Raw genomic sequence first — 23,470 nt, 5'->3', positions numbered from 1 at the left:
CAGAAGCTTGTTATTCAAATGCCGCCAGCTGTTTCTGAGTTCACGTAGGCTCTTACTAGCATACATTACCCATGATGCCACACATCAACACTACATTACCCATGATGCCACACATAAACACATCTCTTACTGGCTGGAAGAATGAAAGCGAAACATCTGGAGCCGAACGCGGAACTAAGAGGTCCGCGCTAACAGATGTTTTTAAGTTGAGCTCATGAAGCTTAAAATTCATAGAAAACCACGATGTAGACTTTCACTTTGCACAGCCAACTTTCTCTCGCATTGCAAAAGCGGCTTTTCCAGCAGAAAAAGGATTATTGCGGTCCTGAGCGGTGCAATGGGTTACAAGCACAATAACTTTTCTGACCATTTTCAGCCCCCATAGGGTAGCCAGACGTCCGTCATTCGGACACTGATTAAAATGCATTAAAATGCAGGAAATTGCATCGAAGACACACATTTTCTTGGGGGAGGACCCCAAAAGCCCCCGTGCAAAAAATGCCTGCACCCCCTGCACCCCTGCACCCCCTGTCACAGACGAGTTCCCACGGCTCTGTGAGTATCCAAGTTAATGACGCGTCTCGAAGTTTAGCTGACACCTGTGGGGATCTGAAGTCTGAACAGATAACACTCCAAGCTCTTGGTGAGTAAAGAAGTTAAATGCGACATGATAACTGACATTGATATAAGAAAGCAATCAGCGCGCTTAGCTCTGAAAATGAATAAGCCGAAATGGGAAGTAGCCCTGAAAATAAGCTGAGTAAACTGAAAGAGGAGGCTAGGCCTAGTTAGATCCACCTTCTTTGGTGTAGTGTTCACACACGCAGCGGAAATGTGGCACTTTGCAGAGTTAGTGCACAATGAATCTGATCGGGTTGTTACGGTCAATAGTGGGAATACTCTCTCTCTCTCTCTCTCTCTCTCTCTCTCTCTCTCTCTCTCTCTCTCTCTCTCTCTCTCTCTCTCTCTCTCTCTCTCTCTCTCTCTCTCTCTCTCCAAACGAATGAGCTAGTTGACAGAAAACCATTCGAGCACTTGTGTCAACAACATGCTGAAACGCAAACGTCCATCATCGGCGAGTTACTAGGGAAAGTATAGGGACATACAATACATTGCACTGGACTGGGGAAATGGGACAAATACTACTTTGCATTGATGAAAGGTACGTAGCCTATGACAGAATATATGTAAACTCCAGGACATTAGGTTATTCCACGTCAATGCAGCCATGTCCCATTCAATGACATCACAGGGTTTAGCGCCATACATTGCATTGTGCAGAATTCAGATATTAGGCCTACTAGAGCCTATCGGCATGTGTTATTCCAAGTCAATGCAGCCATGGCACATTGACATCAAGATGAACTCCACGAACACATAGCCTACTGTAAGTAAGTAAATATGCCCTTATAGTCCCACACTGGGGAAATTCATACAGTGGGCCTAAATTCAACAAATGCTGTAAATTCAACATATCTCATGTATTAAGTTCATTATGTCTGTTTATGACTGTTTAACTTAAACACTTAGGGGGTTCTTTTGCCTTAAGACATGTAAAAGTTTTTATCTTTTACCTGACATGTTTCGACGGTGTTACTTCCGTCTTCATCAGAGGGTCACTGTGATGTTGATGAGTGACGTGCTTTAAAAACAGCTGATGTTGTTGTGGAGGTGTGACCTCCCTGCCAATAATGACAGGTTGGTCACACCTCCTACTGTTAGAGTTGTCCTCTAACGCTACGCTTTCTGATCTCCATAGACTCTTTAATCCAGCGGTGGTATCTGTTGTTCTCTTGCTGTATGACTTTTGCCTTGTACCACGCACTGATGAAGGCTTGTTAGCCGAAACGCGTTTGCTTTTTGGACATGGTGGTAATATAAATAAATAATGAGACGCAGTTTGAGAGTGCGGATTTTTCTTCCTTAAGTTGACTTTTGCCTTGTCCCCGTCCATGATGTGATTTTCCCTCCTACAGTGGTCAGTTATTGCTGATTTGAGGTTCTCCTGTGTGGCTCTCTCCTTTATTGCTCTTGTATGTCTTTGTTCTGTTTCCCTTTCACACTCTTTCTTATGCTCATTTTTTCTTATGCTCATTTTTTTCTTATGTTGAATGTCCTCCCTGGCAAAAGAAACCCCTAAGTGTTTAAGTTCAACATATCTCAATGTCGCATTTTAGTGATGGACAGCTTCATTAGTCATAGTCCAGTGCCACATAGGCTATTCCAAATTACCTGGAGTTGCCTAAAAATCTGTAGAACCACCAACAAAAATTGCCATTAATATGTGGCACTGGATAGTAAAGTAATGAATTAGTTCAGGTTGCCCATCACTGTATACAGTAACATAAAATAGAAAAGAGGATCGGTAAATCATAACACCCCCACCCATATCGTGATAAGGTGTCCTGGTTTTCGCATGACGAAATAATAAAATCCATGATATGAACTGCATTTTATTCACCCTGTATAGATAGGTTACCACTACACTATGCATCACAGACATTAGCATAAATAGTGTTTCAGAAGCTCTGTGATATAGTGACATTATTGTCAATATTACAAAGTGTATGACATTGTGACTTCATGTGTGATTTCTGTCCTCATCCCTCATATCAGTGTCCAGCTGTGTGTGCATGAAGAGTCCATGGATGAACCAGAGATCAGAGAGACGGATCCTCCTCCTGAGGAGAGGTGAGATCACATGACTATTCATTTATTTATCATAATATAGCCTGATGAAAACAATATAAATGTACATATGATAGAAAATGAGCATTGGTTTATAAAATATCTTTAAACAAAGAATATTTGCTTTTTGTATAGCTTTCATTCACATTAGTGCTGGTTGTGCAATAGCTTTGAATGTCACACAGAAATACCTTTTTGGGGAATTCCTTACAACAATGAGGCAGAACAACATCCCATTGTAATATAATCATTAAATAAGTGGTCTTTGAAAATAATCAAATTTTCATGTTCATAACTGGTGAAGGAACAATGCTCCAACTTGCAACTCTGGTCCTGGGAAAAGACAAAGAGATATTTGTGTAAAACTCATAACTCAAGAGAGTCATGCTAGGTTTTCAGTCTTTCCTCCCCTGTATACTACGTAGGGATGTTAACCGGTAGCCGTTTAACCGGTAGTCGACCAGATCGACGTTAACCGGTTCAAATGTTCTGCCATCGGTGCCTTATGCATGTGTGTGTGCATAAACCTGGAACTATAGCGTTGCAAACTAAAGTGAGCCACAGCATATACAGTATACAAATCTGCACAACTGTGAGGGATGTACTCTCTTTCGTGATATACTGTAGCATTTTGTGTGTGTGTGTGTGTGTGTGTGTGTGTGTGTGTGTGTGTGTGTGTGTGTGTGTGTGTGTGTGTGTGTGTGTGTGTGTGTGTGTGTGTGTGTGTGTGTGTGTGTGTGTTTTAAGAGCCCCAATAGAGAGTAGACCAGACTCCCCTGTGTCCAAGAGCGTGAAGTGGTCCATGGATCATCCAGCACCATCCAGAGAGACGGATCCTCCTCCTGAGGAGAGGTGAGATCACATGACCATTTGCTGTCATATGACCAATACAATACAATACAATACAATACAATACAATACAATACAATACAGTACAGTACAGTACAGTACAATAAAATCTGTATTTATATAGCACAATATCACAAATAAAGTTGTCTCAAAGCGCTTTCAAAATACACATACTGTACACACACATATACCCTTTCCCACATTTACACACCAGCTCTGGAGGCTGCTGCGCCAATTGTCCGGGGTTCGAGCGAGAAGGTGCACACACACACACACACACGCACACACACACACACACACACACACACACACTTTCCCACATTCACACTAGCTCTGGAGGCTGTCGTCCGGGTTCATTTGAGACGGTGCAACATACACACATGCACACACGCACACATTCACACACACACACACACACACACACACACACACACACACACACACACACACACACACACACACACACACACACACACACACACACACAAACATAAACACAATGACAATATCCCTAGAGAAAGATGATTCTGGAAGTTCAAGAGAGCCTTTGTGCACAAGCCCTCAGTAATGCAGGTGCAGGTGTGAGGCAGGAGAAGGTGAATCAATGAACAAAATTCAGAAGACACTGCACACTGCTTACTGTTCTTTTTTTATTTTATTTTTTGGAGGGAAATCAGCCTTTGACAGCTGGGTCAAATTGACCCACAACAGTATCTGTGGAATATGTTCATGCACAGGGGTGTTGCAAATGCAAATTGGTGAAACTAATTATTTTCATTGTATGTGTTCACTAAATAAGCCACATAGAAGACGAAATAAATCATTAACAATGTGACAGACCATGGAGGGACTTGAAGATATTGTATATAATGTGTGATTTGACGGGGAGCCGAGCCAGTGAGGCTGTTTGTGTATGGGGGTGATGTGCTGCCACGGCCTAGTGCCTGTGTACTAGCAGCAGAGTTCTGGACATGTTGCAGTCTGTCTAAGGCCCTATTCCGACGGGACTAGTTTAATGGGGGGACGTAATAATAACCAGGATATTTAGTCCCGTCCGAAAGCGCCATGCCATGTAAAAATAGCCGAGTATATCCATAAACTTCACCGCAAGTTTTACCTACTGTGAAATGGTCAGCGGAATTACCCTCAGTAATACTAATAACGTCCTAATGCGACCCCATGTAAAGATGTCTGGTTAAGTGCACGACACGCACAATACATCCAATCTCTCCGGGCTTGCAAACATTATAGCCTTGCAGTAAACCGTTAGTTTTGTTTTAGAGAGTTGTTCCAAGCTGTTTGCTGCCAAAATCAGGTAGCATGGTCAAACACACTCTCCAAATGAAAGGACAAGCATGCAGACGCATTAGAATGGATTTTGATGGGTTAGTAAACCAACAAGCAATTATTAAAAATGTTCCACGGGACAAATGCTTCCATGGATTCGCAATAATGTGCTCAAAAATAAATAATAGGCCTATATTGTGGAGTTGGCATGCACATGACGACAAGTGCAGTCACACCGGTGGGTGATGAGTTGACCCTCCAACTTTCTGTTCGTTTACTGAGATATTTCAATCCAGTCCGAATCAGCCATTTCTATTACCGACGTCCTGAGATAAAGATCACATTTCCCCATGTCCACACATAAAACTAGTCCCGTCGGAATAGTGCTTAACTCATTCAGTGCCAGCCATTTTCAAATTCAGACCGGGGGTTGCCAGGCTTTTTTCAACTTTTGAGTGATTTTTCAAGAGTCATGAAAAATTGAGTTCTTTGTCCATGTGAACAACAATCATACCAGATCAATGTGTTAGGCCCCACCCCCCATAAAAAACGCAATTGACTTGATATCAAGTCTTTGGCACTGTGCCATACATTCTGAAAAGACTCGTTTTCAAGTCTATGGCACTCAAAGAGCTACGGCCTTGTGTTGTAGACCAGGCAGGATGGCATTGCAATAGCCTGATATAGGACTGACATGACAGACATGAATCCAAGGTGACATTCAGGTTACGGACGTCATGGGTTGTGGTGATGGAGTAGCCCTCAATGCCCAGGCGGAAACCTCTTACTCACAGATTCTGAAAAAAAGAAAAAAGTGTACACAATGGAGCTCTTTAATATGATAATAATGCTTTATCTATTGGGCACATTACCCACTACATATTACATTACATTACACTACATTACATTGCACTTAGCTGACGCTTTCATTTATTCAAAGCGACTTACAACTATTATTTTCAGGGTATCGGTTACAGTCCCTGGAGCAATGTTGGGTTAGGTGCCTTGGTACAGGGTATGCCATGGATAGAGGTGTAGGGAGAGGTCAGGGGTGATTCGAACCGGCAACCCCCAGATTGAAAGACCTCTCTAACCACTAGGCCACAGCTGCCCTAATCATAAACATATGATCTATTGAACATGATGTGTTGGGCTTATTATACACCATACATGATGTGTTGGGCATATTATACACCATACATGATGTGTTGGGCATATTACCCACCATACATGATGTGTTGGGCATATTACCCACCATACATGATGTGTTGGGCATATTACCCACCATACATGATGTGTTGGGCATATTATACACCATACATGATGTGTTGGGCACGTTACCCACCATACATGATGTGTTGGGCATATTATTATACATATATCAGCTGAATCTGAGGGGCTTGAGTGGTGACCATTTGATGATTCCAACTGGAATGGCTAATGTGATGTGATGGCCATGTGTCATGATCAACACATGAGGAAACAATAGAATAGAATGAAGTGTGTGTGTGTGTGTGTTTGTGCGTGCGTTCGTGCGCGAGAGAGAGTTCATATTGACCCTCATTTATCAAACTTGCGTAGAAACCTTCGCAGAAATGAGCGCAGATCTCGTCGTACGACGAAGCTCACGTGAGATTTACTAAACATGTGTACCTCTCCAATCCCATCGTAAGAGCGAGCGGCTGTTGATAAATCCAGCGTCTGAAAACCATAGTAATTAGAATAATCACGTCTTCTCTAAAACGGCGGGAAGGAGACCACACCCCTGAGTTTGCGACATGGAGAGGCGCAAACCGGCTAAAACGTCAAAGTTTCTGGTTGATTGACAGCTTGAATTCAGGCTTTACGCGAGGTAGACAACAAAATAACACGTGGAAATAATCAACAGCAGTAGTCAACAGTGTTTCGGTTTTCAATATGTAAGGGGTAGAGATTGATTTCCAAATAGCCTACTTACAATGAATTGTTTGATTGACTACAGTAGACATAATGAAGATATTTTTTATATCTATATTATTATATTAAATAATAATTTATTTTTTTAATATGATGATAAACCTTTTTGTAAACGAGGTCAAGAAAGGGTTCCTACGTGAAACTGGGAAATCAAACAGTGCCCAAACCATTTGTTGGGGATAGGAGAGTTTTACATGTCCAGTGCGCTGTCCTTCTCGCGCTCACGTGCGCCCTGCTTCTCTCCTGCGCTCCAGTCCTTCGAGGGGACAGCCCTAGCTTTTGCCATCTAAATGGACGACTATAACGTGTTATCGGACACACACGTGTCAGGTGTGTATTCGGATAGTCGTGCGTAATGGCGAAACTATTATTACTGTATGTAGGCTATTGATTGATGTGCGCCTGAACTCCAAGGTGTTAAAAAGAAAGGACCTCGGTCCATTGATTCCACGACTGAAGGCACATTCCAATACTCTGCTGTATATTGCACAAGTATTCACACATCACGTCAAATCACGAATTAGAAGTGTGTTGCAGTTGTTGACCTATGCCAAATTAACAGCACTCCCAGGAAGGGTGCACCAATTCAAACAAGTAGAAGTTGGCTTACAGGCAAAATATCATGTAAAAACATTTTGTAATTATCTCGGTCACATATTTATGATAATGAGTTGTTGCGCTACAACTGCTGCTCAAGTTGGTGATCATAGTCATCTCAAGTCCAATTTGAAAACGGCGTACACCGTCTGAGAGCAGTCGTAGGATTTCATCTTTCCTGCGCTTACGATGAGATTTGATAAATGCCAAGTGGTCGTAGAAAAAGAACGTACGCACGATGTACGTACGATTCTCGTCGTACGCTGTTTTGATAAATGAGGGCCATTGTGTGTTGCATTTGTGTGTAACTCAACTCAATAGACTCATGTTGTGTTTTCAGTGTCCAGCAGGGGGCATCAGACACACAGGAAACAAAAACAGAGCAGACAAAGAGGGACACTGCAGAACACAGGTGTGTGTGTGTGTGTGTGTGTGTGTGTGTGTGTGTGTGTGTGTGTGTGTGTGTGTGTGTGTGTGTGTGTGTGTGTGAGAGAGAGTGAGTGTGTGCGTGTGCATGTGTGTACGTGCGTGCGTGATAGAGTCAGTGTTATGTTTGCATTTGTTTGTAAATCAGATCTCATGAGACTCATGTTGTGTTTTCAGTGTCCAGCAGGGGGCATCAGACACACAGAACCTGAAAACAGACAAGACCAAGAGGGACACTGCAGAACACAGGTGTGTGTGTGTGTGTGTGTGTGTGTGTGTGTGTGTGTGTGTGTGTGTGTGTGTGTGTGTGTGTGTGTGTGTGTGTGTGTGTGTGTGTGTGTGTGTGTGTGTTGATAAGTAGTTTGTCGAGGGGTCTTGGAGTAGTGGCACAGTGAACCAGCAGGAGGCAGAGATGGTGTTTTTGCCTTTTATTTTTGCGACACCAAGTGTATTCAGTGCAATCCAGTGAGCCCGTGGAAAATAATAAACAAAAACTAAACTAAACTTAAATATAGAAAAATATATACATCTGGACTATTTACAATATTTACAGGAAAAATAAACAGGCTATGATAAGCCAACATAACAAAAATGAAAAGAAAAAAAATAGCCACAGGCTCACAATCATAGTTTCAAGTTTCACAGAATTACTCACACATCTGAGTATTTGGGAGCAATGGACGCACGTCCGTTCACCAAGGAGCTCTCCTCGACTACTGAGCAAATTCCCCATTATCAGGGCTACCTGACGCACCACGCAAGTGGACTAAACCATTACGACACAAGTTACAGGGGCGTCGGCCGTCAGGATAACATTATCATTAAATCTAAACAGTTAAAATGGTACCATTACTAAATAAATCACCTTAGACCTTCTATATAAACATACTACACATGTACAGACATTAACACAGTCATTTGGTGTTCTAAACACCGAAATATTACCGCGAGGGTGCAACCATGTGCACTCGCAACTCTACTCGGGAATATAGCATTGGCAAACACTGACGCGCATCTTTTAGGAAGATGCGGTAATGCGGAAGCGCTGGTAAGTATTTTTTAAACGCTAAGCAAACATTTGTAGATGCACTTAGACCTCTTAAAACCCAGCGGTTACCTTACTAAAAGATGAAACATTGTTGCCATAGGCATAATTACACAAAAGGACACATGCAGCGAATTCGCTGTTTGTGTATGTTCTGTTGTGTCGTTGTGACTGTGTGGATGCGTGCGTGAAGTGTTTGAATATGAATGAAGCACTCGTGACTCTAACTAATGTGTGCACCCATATGTTAGACCACCAGGCATGAAACACATTGCAAACATGTTGTAGAACTTTCACGTAGTAGTTACTGAAGTCCATGATTAATATTGGCAAGGGATATGAAAGTTTTAAAGAGGGAATGGCGTTTCCAATGTTCAATGGCGCCCGCATAGGGAGCCGTGATGACGCGCACAGAATCTGCGGCATCACACACCCCCCTCCTTAAACTTGGACCTCCTCATCGAGGCGGGACAAGAAGTCGGATGTGACATTGTCCTTCCCGGCAATATACCGGATTGTAAAACTGTAGGGTTGCAGTGAAAGGTACCACCGTGTCACTCGGGCATTACTGTCCCTCATTCGGTTGAGCCACTGCAGTGCACGGTGATCAGTCTCAAGAACAAACTGCTTCCCAAGCAAATAATACCTCAATGTGTCCAAGGCCCACTTAATGGCCAAGCACTCCTTTTCGACCGTGGAATACCTGGTCTCACGGTCAAAAAGCTTGCGGCTGATGTACTGCACCGGCCTCCGGTCCTTTCCCTCCCCCTGCAGCAGTACAGCCCCCAGCCCCGAACCAGAGGCATCTGTCTGCACTGTAAAAGGGAGGTCAAAGTTCGGACTCTGGAGCACCGGGTCGTTGCACAGACATTCTTTCAGATCCACGAAAGCCTTCTGGCATTCCGCAGTCCACACGACCTTGTTGGGACTGCTCTTGCGGGTCAGGTTGGTAAGCGGGGCAGCACGGCAGGAGAAGCTGGGTATGAACCGCCTGTACCACCCCACCAGACCCAGGAAGGATCTGACGGCTTTCTTGGTGGTGGGTGGCTGGCAGCCACGAACAGCTTCCACTTTGCTCACCTGGGGTTTGATGTTCCCGCCCCCCAGGACGTACCCCAAGTAGCAGACCTCAGGTCGTGCCAGCTGACACTTGCCAGCATTGACCACAAGGCCCGCCTCGCTGATTCTGCAGAACACATCGGACAGATGTGTCAGGTGCTCCTCCCAGGTGGCGCTGAAGATGACGACATCATCGATGTAGGCGGCGGCATAAGTCTCCGCCCCCCTGAGCACCTGGTCCATTAGCCGCTGGAAGGTAGCAGCTGCTCCATGCAGCCCAAAAGGCATGGTTGTGAAGTGGTAGAGCCCGGAAGGGGCCCGAAAGGCAGTCAGCTCCTGGGCCTCTGGCGTAAGAGGCACCTGCCAATACCCTTTGCAGAGGTCAAGGGTGCTGACGTACTGCGCCTTGCCCAGGCGCTCGACCATTTCGTCCACCCTCGGCATAGGGTAGGGGTCAAATGCCGAGATGGCATTCACCTTGGAGAAGTCTACACAAAAGCGCAGCCCTCCGTCCTTCTTCGGAACTAGGACTACAGGGCTACACCATTCGCTGTGTGACGGGACGATGACGCCCATTTCGAGCATCGCCTGGACCTCCGCCTTCAGCGCCGGGATGAGTCTGGCTGGCACACGGCAGGAAGTCTGACGGATAGGCCCTGGTCCCGTCAGCCGAATGTCGTGATGGGTCAGTGTCGTCCGCCCAGGCTCCTCCCTGAACAGACCATCAGGAATGATGTTCAGCAGGTCTTCTTGCTGCCGACTGGACAGGTGCTGGATAGGCGGCGTAAGGGTCTCACCTCCACCAGTTGGGAAGTACTGCTCCTTCGATTCTTCCTCCTCCTCCACCACACGGGCCCAGTTCAGGTGACTGACAGCATCTGGACGTGGCACCCATTCTTTGAGGAGGTTGACGTGGAACTTCTGCTTGGGCCGGCGACGGTCCGGCATAGCCAGCTCGTAGGTCACGGGGCCCACCTTTGACAGCACCTCGAAGGGGCCCTGCCATTTTGCCAGTAGACTGCTGCCAGATGATGGGAGTAGCAGCAGCACCTTCTGGCCGGGGTTGAAGTTGCGCGTCTTGGCGTTCCGGTCATACAGGGTCTTCTGCATCTTGAGGACGTAGTCTGCAACGCCGGCCTGCTGTGCTGGTTGTTCCCCCGTCCACGCCTCCTTCAGAACGTCCAGGGGGCCTCTCACGTGTCGACCGTAGAGCAGCTCGAAGGGCGAGTAGCCGGTTGATGCTTGGGGGACCTCTCTGTAAGCAAACAGAAGATACGGCAGCCAGGTGTCCCAGTCGGAGCCAGAATCGCACACAAACTTCCTCAACATTGCTTTGAGGGTCTGGTTGAAGCGTTCAACCAGTCCGTCAGTCTGTGGGTGGTATGGGGTGGTCCTAATAGGCCTAATGCCAAGCAGGGAGTAGACTTGCTTCATAAAGCGGGAATTAAAATTCGTCCCCTGGTCCGTAATTATCTCAGTGGGGATGCCCACGCGTGAGAAGAGTTGGATAAGACAGTTGGCCACCTGTCTAGACTTGACATTACGTAAGGGGTAAGCCTCAGGGAAACGAGTAGCATAATCGCAAATCACAAGTATGTAACGGTTCCCTGCTCTGCTCTTTTCCAAAGGACCAACAACATCCATGGCAATTCGAGTGAAGGGAGTGTCGATAATGGGCATGCTGATGAGGGGTGCTTTTGTGTTTCTGTGAGTGCGAGATCTGAGTTGACAAGTGGGGCAAGATTTGCAGTATTCAATTATCTTCTGATACACTTTGGGCCAGTAAAAACATTTGGCTATTCTGGCAACCGTCTTTTGTTGGCCTAAATGGCCTGACCAAGGGATGTTGTGAGCAAGGTCAAGGACCTTGGATCGCAGGGATTCCGGAACAACCACCTGCTCACCTTCCTCACTCACTCTCATCAATATTCCATCTTTGACAATAAAACAATCTTTTCCACACACTTTAGCAATTAGCGCCTCATCCTCATTTGCAACATTCTCCCAACAGTGTTTCAGAGTCATGTCAGTTTTTTGCAAATCTTTAAAATCAGCACTATCCACCACAATGCCATCTAGTGGTGGGAGGGGCAACTGCTCCTGTAACGGAGTTCCCAAAACTTTGTCCCTCCTTCTTATGGACCTTGACTTTTTAGGTTTGCAGGTAGGCTGATCATCAGGGAATGGCAACTCTGCCAACAATTTGTCTGCTTGCAGCCTAGTGGTTACACAGGCAGAAGCAACAGGTGACTTAAGCAATTCCACCAACACTGGTACATCCTGGCCCAATATCACCGGATATGGACAACTATCCAGGATGCCCACAGTAAGTAAATACTTTTGACCTTCAATTTCAATTAAAATGTCAGCAGTTTGATGTTCAGTTTCGTCGCCATGCACACATCTAATTTTGACCTTCCCAACATAAATGCAGTCAGTGTTATCTAAACATGCACGTTGAACGAAGGTTTGGCTACTGCCGGTGTCAATGAGGGCCTGCCATGTACGTCCCTTGATTTTTACTGGCACAAAGCAATCAGAAGTGTTAGATGTGTGTATGGGTGTGTGAGCCATGTTGCTAGGTGTGTAGCAGAAGCTAGAATTACTAATGGCAAGTAATGGACAATGAGGTTTAATGTGATCAGGTTGGCCACAGTTGTGACAAGCTATGCGGGGCTTAGCAGAAGTATTGGCCTTAACAGGGGTATTGGGCTTAACAGGGGCACTATAGGACCTCCTAAAATCATGACCACCACCACCACCACCCACAGACTTACCGGATGGCTGACGCGCTGAGTCTCGTTGTGGTGGCTGGCCCCTTCTCCCTGTGGTGTCATGGGCCCCGAGCTGGAACGTCCCTCTGTGTCGACGGGCACTGACGTAGGCCTCTGCAAGGTCCGCAGCTTCCTTGGACGTCTTGGGATTGCGTTCCTTCACCCATATTCGTAGCTCTGGGTTTAGCATTCTCAGGAACTGTTCCAAGATGATGGCGTCTCCTATCTCAGCTTTGGTCTTCTCCTCTGGTCGGATCCATTTGCTGTAGAGGTCGCTCAATCTTGCTTGTAGTTCCTTAGCAGTTTCGCCGTCCCTCAGTGTCATAGACCGGAACCTATGGCGGTATGTGTCTTGGTCTATTTCGAACTTGTTCAGTATGGCAATTTTTACCTTGACATAGTCCAATGTGTCTTTAATGTCCATAGCAACATATGCTGCTCGGGCTTTCCCCGTCAAAAGCGGGACAAGGTACACAGCCCAATTGCTCCTTGGCCACTGGTTTGCCATTGCAAGGCGTTCAAACGTGGTAAGGTAATGCTCTATATCTTCATCTTCAGTATATGGTGTCATTTTAGGCGCTCTTGGCGGCGTCCAATCGTAATAGGCTGAAGGGGCAGCACTCACCGGCCTGGAAGGTTCGGACACAGGGCTGAGTGGTCGCGCTTGCGATTGATCCCGTCTTGGCGTCTGGTCATCTGCCGAAGTGGGCTCTGGCGCCTGGTCCCTCACTGGTGCTGGAACTTCAGATTCACGGCTGACTGGGCTTGATTGCAGTTCATCTTGCCTTGAGCTGTGATCCTCCAGCAGTTCAGGTTCCGGCGGTCGGCTTTCAGCTCCCCTCACCGGGCTGTGGTCGAGGTGTTCTGTGCCCACCAGGTGTTGGAGCTGTTGGAATTGGTGCTGCATCGTCCTCCATCGCTGTTCCTCACGGTTCTCTCGCTCTTGCTGTGCTTGTATGAAGGAGTGAAGCGCCATCTCCAACCTTGAGGTCCGGTCATCAGGAGGTGCTGAGTTGGGCCTGGGAACCGCCTTGTCATCTTCCTCCACCGCTTCGGCCAATGTTGGCTTCTCCGCCGGCGCCTTGGGCCTCACTGCTGCTTGTTGGTGTCTGGCCTGCTGAGACATCTTGGGGTGCCACCCTCTCTTGACACTGGAAAACACCGCTGCCACCAAATGTTGAAAAGTAGTTTGTCGAGGGGTCTTGGAGTAGTGGCACAGTGAACCAGCAGGAGGCAGAGATGGTGTTTTTGCCGTTTATTTTGCGACACCAAGTGCATTTAGTGCAATCCAGTGAGCCCGTGGAAAATAATAAACAAAAACTAAACTAAACATAATTAAAGCCGCAAGCGGCGATGACGGGCCCTCGCACCTACGTTGCAGGGCCGGGGCATATTGCCAGCGCCCCATCACCATTTTTTGTTTGTCTAAGCCAGATACACAAAACTTACTTTCAAGCAACATGTATTATATGCATACATGTGTGCGTTTTAAAATGCCAAAAAAGTCAAAATATGTCACTTCCTGTTGGGCGTGGCCATATCGTTGTATGGACTTTATTGTGCGCCTTAGTGAGATACACATCTTAAAAAAACTCCCAAGTCTGTAGCTCAAAGTAGATGTTGGCCCCGCCCCTAAACGTGTTTGGGGGTGTGGCCTCAATTTCAGGCAAATACAAAAGTCAGTATTCATTATATGCATACATGTGTGCGTTTGCACAGTTTTAAAACACTCCAAACTGAAATGGTGGCCAACTTCCTGTTTTAAAATGACAAAAAAGTCAAAATATGTCACTTCCTGTTGGGCGTGGCCATATCGTTGCATGGACTTTATTGTGCGCCTTAGTGAGATACACACCTTAAAAAAACTCCCGAGTCTGTAGCTCAAAGTAGAGGTTGGCCCCGCCCCTAAACTTCCTGTTGGGCGTGGCCATATCGTTGTATGGACTTTATTATGCGCCTTAGTGAGATACACACCTTAAAAAAACTCCCGAGTCTGTAGCTCAAAGTATATGTTGGCCCCGGCCCTAAACGCATTTGGGGGCGTGGCCTCGTACCCGCGCTCCATCAGGGGTTAAGATTCTGCGTCTGACTAGTGGTGGGAATCTCCAATGTGTTTACCAAGTGGCGTAAGTGTCCGACCACCGGAAGAACCCAATTTATATACCCAAATTCATTGAGCCGCCATCTTGTCAAATTACGAGATATCAAAAATTCCTTTGCAATATATTATCGTCAATGCCTTGAGGTCATGTCCACCGAATATGAAGTCAATACGATGTACGGTGTAGGACAAGTACGTTAAAGTCCGAAACAAATGCCAAAAAATTCCAAAAAGTGCCAAAAAAGTCAAAATATCTCACTTCCTGTTGGGCGTGGCCATATCGTTGTATCGGACTTTATTATGCGCCTTAGTGAGATACACATTTTAAAAAAACTCCCGAGTCTCTAGCTCAAAGTATATGTTGGCCCCACCCCTAAACGCGTTTGGGGGCGTGGCGTCGTCCCCGTGTCCCATCAGGGGTTGATATTCGGTGCCTGAGTAGCGGTGGCTATCTCCGATCTGTGTACCAAGTGGCGTAAGTGTCCGAGCACCGGAAGTACCTGAAAAATGGCCCAACGTGGCTAAATACCAAGGGAGAATAATAATAATAATAATAATCCTTAGGAAAACAATAGGGCTTCGCACCGAGAGGGCGAAGGGCCACCGCGTGGCCCTTGCACTTCGGTGCTCGGGCCCTAAATATAGAAAAATATATACATCTGAGCTATTTACAATATTTACAGGAAAAATAAATGGGCCATGTGAAGCCAACATAACAAAAAATGAAAATGAAACAAAATAGCCACAGGCTCACAATCATAGTTTCAAGTTTCACAGAGTTACTCACACGTCTGAGTATTTGGGAGCATATGGACGCACGTCCGTTCACCAAGGAGCTCTCCTCGACTACTGAGCAAATTCCCCATTATCAGGGCTACCTGACGCACCACGCAAGTGGACCAAACCATTGCCGACAGAAGTTACAGGGGTGTCAGCCGTCAGGATGACATTATCATTAAATGTAAACAGTTAAAATGGTACCATTACTAAATAAATCACCTTAGACCTTCTATATAAACATACTACACATGTACAGACATTAACACAGTCATTTGGTGTTCTAAACACCGAAATATTACCGCGAGGGTGCAACCATGTGCACTCGCAACTCTACCACGGGAATATAGCATTGGCAAACACTGACGCGCATCTTTTAGGAAGACGCGGTAATGAGGAAGTGCTGGTAAGTTTTTTAAGCGCTAAGCAAACATTTGTCGATGCACTTAGACATCTTAAAACCCAGCGGTTACATTACAATAGATGAAACATTGTTGCCACAGGCATATTTACACAAAAGGACACATGCAGCGAATTCGCTGTTTGTGTATGTTCTGTCGTGTCGTTGTGACTGTATGGATGCGTGCGTGAAGTGTTTGAATATGAATGAAGCACTCGTGACTCTAACTAATGTGTGCACCCATATGTTAGACCACAAGGCATGAAACACATTGCAAACATGTTGTAAAACTTTCACGTAGCAGTTACTGAAGTCCATTATTAATATTGGCACGGGATATGAAAGTTTTAAAGAGGGAATGGCGTTTCCAATGTTCAATGGCGCCCGCATAGGGAGCCATGATGACGCGCACAGAATCTGCGGCATCACAGTGTGTGTGTGTGTGTGTGTGTGTGTGTGTGTGTGTGTGTGTGTGTGTATGTGTGTGTGTGTGATGCTGTTAATTCATGATGTATTGTGTCAGCCATATTGTAATGTAGATGAACTAGTATGTGTACATCTCTTTGGCTAGAGATGGGAAATGTGGGGTTGGTGGTTGTGAGGAAGAGCTTCAGAGTGGATATTAGGGCTACACAACACATCGCGAAAAGGACTTAATTATCGATAACAAGTACGAATTTTCTGGGCTGTCTTATCACAGAATGCTGAATGTCAACAAATTCAACAAATACGCGAGAAGCCCACCACAGACAAAGACTCACGACACAGACTCAAAAATTGGTGACAAGAAAAACACTTGGCTATATTTGTAATTATGGTTTACATATCTTTATTGAGGTATTGCATGCTGTTATCGAGTAGGTTATCTCATTTTTTCTGATATCGTGCAGCCCTAGTGGATATGTGTATGTGTTACAGTATGTCATCTATTTTTTACTTTTGAGGACCCTCTGGAAAATGAAATGTTCATCTCAAGGGCCTGTCCTTTAATAAAGAATTGATGTAGAGGCAAATTAGAGAGTCTGCTATTTCAAATGACATTTGTGACTGAAGTTGAGTGCATTATTAGGTTACGGCATTAGAATTGGAAGTTGAGTGCACTATTAGGATATGACATTAGAATTGGAAGTTGAGTGTATATTAGGATATGACATTAGAATTGGAAGTTGAGTGTATATTAGGATATGACATTAGAATTGGAAGTTGAGTGTATATTAGGATATGACATTAGAATTGGAAGTTGAGTGTATATTAGGATATGACATTAGAATTGAATACTGAAGTCACTCCCCTCTACTTCCGGTCCATGGGGCCTTCACTCGCACACATGTTGAATAGAAGTGAATGGAGTCAAATCCAAATCCTGATTCCATTTGACATTTGGTCTGGATTTCACATATGAGTGCAGTCACGTATTTGACTTGAACCGAAGCTGAAGACACACCGCTAAAGTGGCTGCACATCAGACATGTGTTGGAACTGTATTTTATTCTTTATGAGAGCAAACATGTTGCCTTGGCACAAATGTGCCCTTTCGCATTCAAGAATTCCTGTTCAAGGCTAAGCAGAAGATTACTGGACTGTGCGAGGACTTTATCTGTACCAGAACAATGGAATGCCCAAACACAACAGAGTTGCATCTCCACATGGCAGGCCAAGGCCTGTGTGTTCGTGTGTTTGTGTGTGTGTGTGTGTGTGTGAATGAATTCATCTCTCTCCTGGGTGAACGCCCCCCTCCTTAGCGGGAAGAGATACCAAAATGTAATCAGGGACATTCCTTCAATAAATAAGGCTTGGAGATATTTCAGTGTTAGAACGACTGGGGAAAATGGTCATTGACGGTTCTTCCCACTCGCTCTCCAAGCCGGCTTGAAACTTAATTACTGATTCTCTGTGTCTTTCATTTCAGGTGTTTCATATTTACAAATGTTAAGGGTTTGAACCTAACAACATGTGACTTCTCTTGTGTTGTCCAAATAATTACTTATTTTTTGCATGCACACAACTCCGAAATCGCTTGAAATTTTAAGTCGACCACCACAGCACTGATGATGATTAATTCCCAGGTACAGCGTTGGTTTGTGTGATCTAGGGGTAGAGATGAGTTGGATCTGATAATGAGTTTGATCAGTTCATTAGAGCACAGTCAAGATTTTGACTGGTCAGGCCCCATGCGCTGTCTGGAAGGGGCAGAGACAACATTGTGTGTGTGTGTGTGTGTGTGTGTGTGTGTGTGTGTGTGTGTGTGTGTGTGTGTGTGTGTGTGTGTGTGTGTGTGTGTGTGTGTGTGTGTGTGTGTGTGTGTGTGTGTGTGTGTGTGTGTTTGTGTGCACGAATATACCTGAAACAATAGCACTTAATATGTTTTTTTGTTTGTGTGCATGCGTGTGTGCGTCAGTGCGTCTGTGTGTGCATGTGTCTGTGTGGTCTTGCATTGTAACTGACTGGTGTAACTGACTGGAGACTCATGTTGTGTTAACAGTGTCCAGCAGGGGGCATCAGACACACACAAAAAGAAAAGAGACAAGACCAAGAGGGGCACTGCAGAACACAGGTGTGTGTGTGTGTGTGTGTGTGTGTGTGTGTGCAGACAGTAGGATGTGTCGTAGGTATAATATGGTGAGTTAAATGTAATGTGATCTTCTGTTGTTGATCTAGATTGACACCAGAGGAGGCAGAGCTCAGGTCCTTTCTGAAGGAGAAGTGTCAACATCTGGTTGAAGGAGTACCACATCAGGGAGACGCCAGACTCCTCCAGGACATCTACACAGATCTCTACATCACAGAGGGGGGGAGTCAGGGGGTCAATGAAGAACATGAGGTCAGACAGATATTACCCTACAAATTCATGGCACATTCCTCTATGAGCATATCTTCCCCCTGGGGCATACGTCCTCTATCCTTTAGCAGCAGACATGAAGAGCATGAAGTCAGACAGATAGAGAGAGCATCCTGGAGAGGAAGAGGACAGGACAGACCAATCAAATGCAGTGACATCTTTAAACCCTTACCTGTAGGCCTATATCCACGAAGGGGTCTTTGGCAAAACAAACCCATCAGAGTAGTACTGACAAAGGGAGTGGCAGGCATTGGAAAAACCGTGTCTGTGCAGAAGTTCATTCTGGACTGGACTGAAGGAGAAACCAATCAGGACATTCATTTCATTTTTCCTCTTCCTTTCCGAGAGCTGAACCTGATGAAGAATACAAAACTCAGTCTGGTGGAGCTTGTTCAACACTTTTTCACACAAATGAAAGATCTGAAAGTGCTCTCCAGTTCTGAGAGCAAAACTCTGTTCATATTCGATGGTCTGGATGAGTGCAGACTTCCTCTGGATTTCCGCACCAACCCAAGGTGTTGTGATGTGGCAGAGCCAGCCTCAGTAGATGTACTTCTGACCAACCTCATCAATGGGAATCTACTTCCCTCTGCTCTCGTCTGGATCACCACCCGACCAGCAGCAGCTGGTCAGATCCCGCCTGAGTGCGTGGACCAGGTGACAGAAATACGGGGGTTCAACGACCCACAAAAAGAGGAGTACTTCAAGAAGAGAATCAGTGATGAGAACCTGGCCATGCGAGTCATCAACCACCTGAAGTTATCCAGAAGCCTTTACATCATGTGCCACATTCCAGTTTTCGCCTGGATTTTGGCCACTGTTGCCGAGAATACATCAGAGAGAGGAGAAATGCCAAGGACTCTAACTCAGATGTACACTTGCTTCCTGAACATTCAGACTTGCATCAAGAAAGAGAAGTACACAGAGAGAAGAGAGACAGATGAAGAGATGGTTTTCAAACTGGGGAAACTGGCTTTCCAACAGCTGGAGAAGGGAAATCTGATCTTCTATGAGGAAGACCTGCGTGAGAGTGGCATTGATGTCACAGAAGCATCTCTGTACTCAGGAGTGTGTACACAGATCTTCAGAGTGGAGGCTGGGCTGTGCCATGGGAGAGTGTTCAGCTTTGTGCATCTGACCATCCAGGAATTCCTTGCAGCATTATATGTGTTCCTCTGCTTCTGCAACAGTGCCAGAAATGAACCACACCAACATCAACCCTCTCATCTCTCTGCTCTGTTCAGAGCTGCAACACTTGAGGACCTACACAAGACTGCAGTGGACTTGGCCTTGCAGAGTGAGAACGGACACCTGGACCTTTTCCTCCGCTTCCTCCTGGGCCTCTCACTGGAGTCCAATCAGAAGCTCTTAAGACAGTTACTGCCACAGACCAATAGCCAACCACAGAGATTAGAGCAAACAGTCCAGTATGTCAAGGATAAGATAAGACATGAGTCAGAGCCAGAGTCAGATAGAAAGATCAACCTGTTCTACTGCCTGAATGAGCTTAATCAGCATGCTGTAGTGGAGCACATTGACAGGAGCTCAGGAAAGATGTCTGTAGAGATGCTCTTACCAGGAGAGTGGAAGACTAGAGAGTTTAGGTTTGAGTTATCAGAAGAGCAGCTGGATGGGTTTGACCTGCAGAAGTACATAAAGACACCAGAAGAGGATCTGACTGACCTCCTCAGCCCAGATGACGTCCTCAAGAAGCTGGTGCCAGCAGTGTCATCAGCACTGTAAGTAAACCTGGTGTGTGTGTGTGTGTGTGTGTGTGTGTGTGTGTGTGTGTGTGTGTGTGTGTGTGTGTGTGTGTGTGTGTGTGTGTGTGTGTATGTGTGTGTGTGTGTGTGTGTGTGTGTGTGTGTGTGTGTGTGTGTGTGTTTGTGTGTGTGTGTGTGTGCGTGCGTGCGTGCGTGCGTGCGTGTGTGTGTGTGTGTGTGAGGGGGGAACACTCCTAGTTATTACATTAGCAGACAAAACCACTGACTTATATACAGTATATCACGAAAGTGAATACACCCCTCACAGTTTTGCAGATTTTTGAGTATATCTTTTCATAGGAAAGCATTACAGAAATGTAACTTTGACATAATGATTAGTGACCTTTTAACAACATATTTAACCGCTTAAATTTCTTGTTCACTCAGAAAAAAACAAAATACAGCCATTAATGTTTGAACATGTACTCACAAAAGTGAGTACACCCCAGATTAAAATCCGGTAGAGAAGGGGCTATGTTGGCTCGAATCGTCTCGAAATGAAACAAAATGAAAAGGGATGACAAGGGAGGTCATCAGTGTGCGTTTCAACCTTTCTTTGCATTAAACTTTTAAATTTTGAGTCTGCATCTGGCTTAAATAGATTGGTGTGAGATTTGAATGCAATCCTATGGAGAATATCATGATCTGCTTCAGTAGCCACAGTGCATGTTGACATGCATGTTTCTTTTAGGTGTATTTCAGATTGCCAATGTTGACAGCATTCATGCATCCCCAAACCATGTCAGTCCTACTACCATGCTTGGCTTATGAGAGGATACACCTTTTTTGTAAAACTCACTTGTTTACCACCACACATGCTTGACACCATCTAAAGCAAATTTGTTTATCTTGGTCTCTTCAGATCACACAACATGGTTCCAGTGATCCATATCCTTGGTCTGTTCATCTCTCTTGAGACCAAGATAAACAAATTTGCACACAGACATGCTTGCAGTATTACAGTGGTTCCCAAACTAGGGGCTGGGACCCACCTTTTGCACCCAAGAACATTTCTAAATATGCAGTGACCCCCCTCCCCCCCCAACTATGAGGCCAAACTTCAAGTGTGTGTGTGTGTGTGTGTGTGTGTGTGTGTGTGTGTGTGTGTATGTGTGTGTGTGTGTGTGTGTGTGTGTGTGTGTGTGTGTGAGAGAGTACGAGAGAGAGGTGTGTGTGTGTGTGTGTGTGTGTGTGTGTGTGTGTGTGTGTGTGTGTGTGTGTGTGTGTGTGTGTGTGTGTGTGTGTGTGTGTGTGTGTGTGTGTGTGTGTGTGTGTGTGTGTTCATGGGAAGACCATGTGTGTATTGGCCACTCACAGCCAGTGTACAGTGTGCATGTCTGTTAATGAGAGCAAGTGTGTGTTATCTGTAGAGGTAAGTGTGTGTAATAATCAGATGTGTCATTATGTTTCTCCCAGGCTGGAGAGGTGTGGCCTCACAGACAAGAGTTGTGCAGTAATATCAGCTGCTGCCAGATCAACCTCCTGCAGTTTGAAGTGTCTTGTCCTCTCTCTCAATAGTATTCATGACACAGGCGTTCAGCATCTCTCAGAACTCCTCAAGGATCCTCAATGCAAACTGGAGACACTAGAGTGAGTATTAACACACAACAACAGACCTGTGGGGGGCGCTAGTGATGGAGTTTGGGGTGTGTGATGGGAGGGATACACATGAGTAGTGAAACACTGAGTGTGTGTGTGTGTTAGGGGTGGTACGGTTCACAAAATTCACGGTTCGGTTCATATCACGGTGTCAAGGTCACGGTTTTCGGTTCTCTACGGTTCTTTTTTTTTAGTTCATGATAAATGGTACACTGGCTAATAGAATCGGACTTATCACTAAATATCCTACATATGGTTTGTATAGGCTTATAATGTGAAAATGGTGTGATTTTAATTGTGTCATCCTCTGATTTGGTCTTATACGCTAATGTTTTAATCAGAGAGACTAGATAAGATACTCCTCGTATCTGTTCTAGATCTGTCTACAATATGTTTTACATATTTTTCTGGGCAGTACATGAATTGCGGTTTGCCATGGATTACACGGTTCGGTTCGGTATGTGTGTGAATTCTACGGTTTCGGTTTTCGGTGCGGTTTGTGCCATCCCTAGTGTGTGTGTGTGTGTGTGTGTGGGGGGGGGGTATTAGTGAGGGGTGAGGAAATACACTGTGTGTGTGTGTGTGTGGGGGGGGGGGCTGTAGTGATGGGGGAGGAATTATGGATTCCTTTTTTAAACAGTGATGTGTGTATGTGTTAAGATGTATGTGTGGATTTTTTTTCTGAGTGTGTGTTTGTGTGTATGTTCTCATGTGTGTGAGTTCATGTTGTTGTGTGTGCGTGCACGATAATGGATTTGTAACTTTGGAGATGTGTTTGAATTTGCCTCTCATAGCAAGTGTGTGTGTTTGATTGAGTGTGTGTGTTTTCATGGGAAGCCTTGAAGCCCTCATGTGTATTGGCCACTCATAGAGAGAGGGGGAAGCTGATAGAGAGGGAGTGAAGTGGAGAGGTGTGAATCTCTTGTCTTCTACTCTAGTACTACTCTACTACTTCTATCCTTATTGTGTGTGTGTGTGTGTGTGTGTGTGTGTGTGTGTGTGTGTGTGTGTGTGTGTGTGTGTGTGTGTGTGTGTGTGTGTGTGTGTGTGTGTGTGTGTGTGTGTGTGTGTAACATGGCCATGGTGGAGCACGTCAGGGTTACCTGCACCTGTGTACATCACACTGCACCTGTTGTAACTGCCAGCACTAATGTAGAGAACTAACTTTGATATGGCTGACCTGTAGGCTGCTGCTGCACACACACACACACACACACACACACACACACACACACACACACACACACACACACACACACACACACACACACACACACACACACACACTGCATCTACTTCCTGCACACAAA

General features: G+C 45.4%; 1 protein-coding gene across 1 annotated transcript in view; it reads left to right on the top strand.

Moving 5' to 3' along the window:
• The first annotated feature begins 557 nt into the window (after positions 1–557).
• Positions 558–23,470, top strand: part of LOC134444952 (protein NLRC3-like) — a 23,436-nt gene continuing 523 nt past the window's right edge. Inside the window, exons 1-6 of the mRNA XM_063194122.1 lie at positions 558–643; positions 2,617–2,691; positions 3,436–3,540; positions 7,981–8,052; positions 18,442–18,513; positions 18,618–20,537. Of these exons, the coding sequence (XP_063050192.1) occupies positions 2,645–2,691; positions 3,436–3,540; positions 7,981–8,052; positions 18,442–18,513; positions 18,618–20,537 (2,216 nt within the window). The 5' untranslated portion in view covers positions 558–643; positions 2,617–2,644. The remainder of the gene's footprint in view (positions 644–2,616; positions 2,692–3,435; positions 3,541–7,980; positions 8,053–18,441; positions 18,514–18,617; positions 20,538–23,470) is intronic.

The sequence above is a fragment of the Engraulis encrasicolus genome, unplaced genomic scaffold, assembly GCF_034702125.1.
Source record: "Engraulis encrasicolus isolate BLACKSEA-1 unplaced genomic scaffold, IST_EnEncr_1.0 scaffold_88_np1212, whole genome shotgun sequence".
In the NCBI taxonomy this organism is placed as follows: Eukaryota; Metazoa; Chordata; class Actinopteri; order Clupeiformes; family Engraulidae; genus Engraulis; species Engraulis encrasicolus.
The sequence above is the reverse complement of the archived record's forward strand: the minus strand, read 5'-3'. Positions and strand labels throughout refer to the sequence as shown.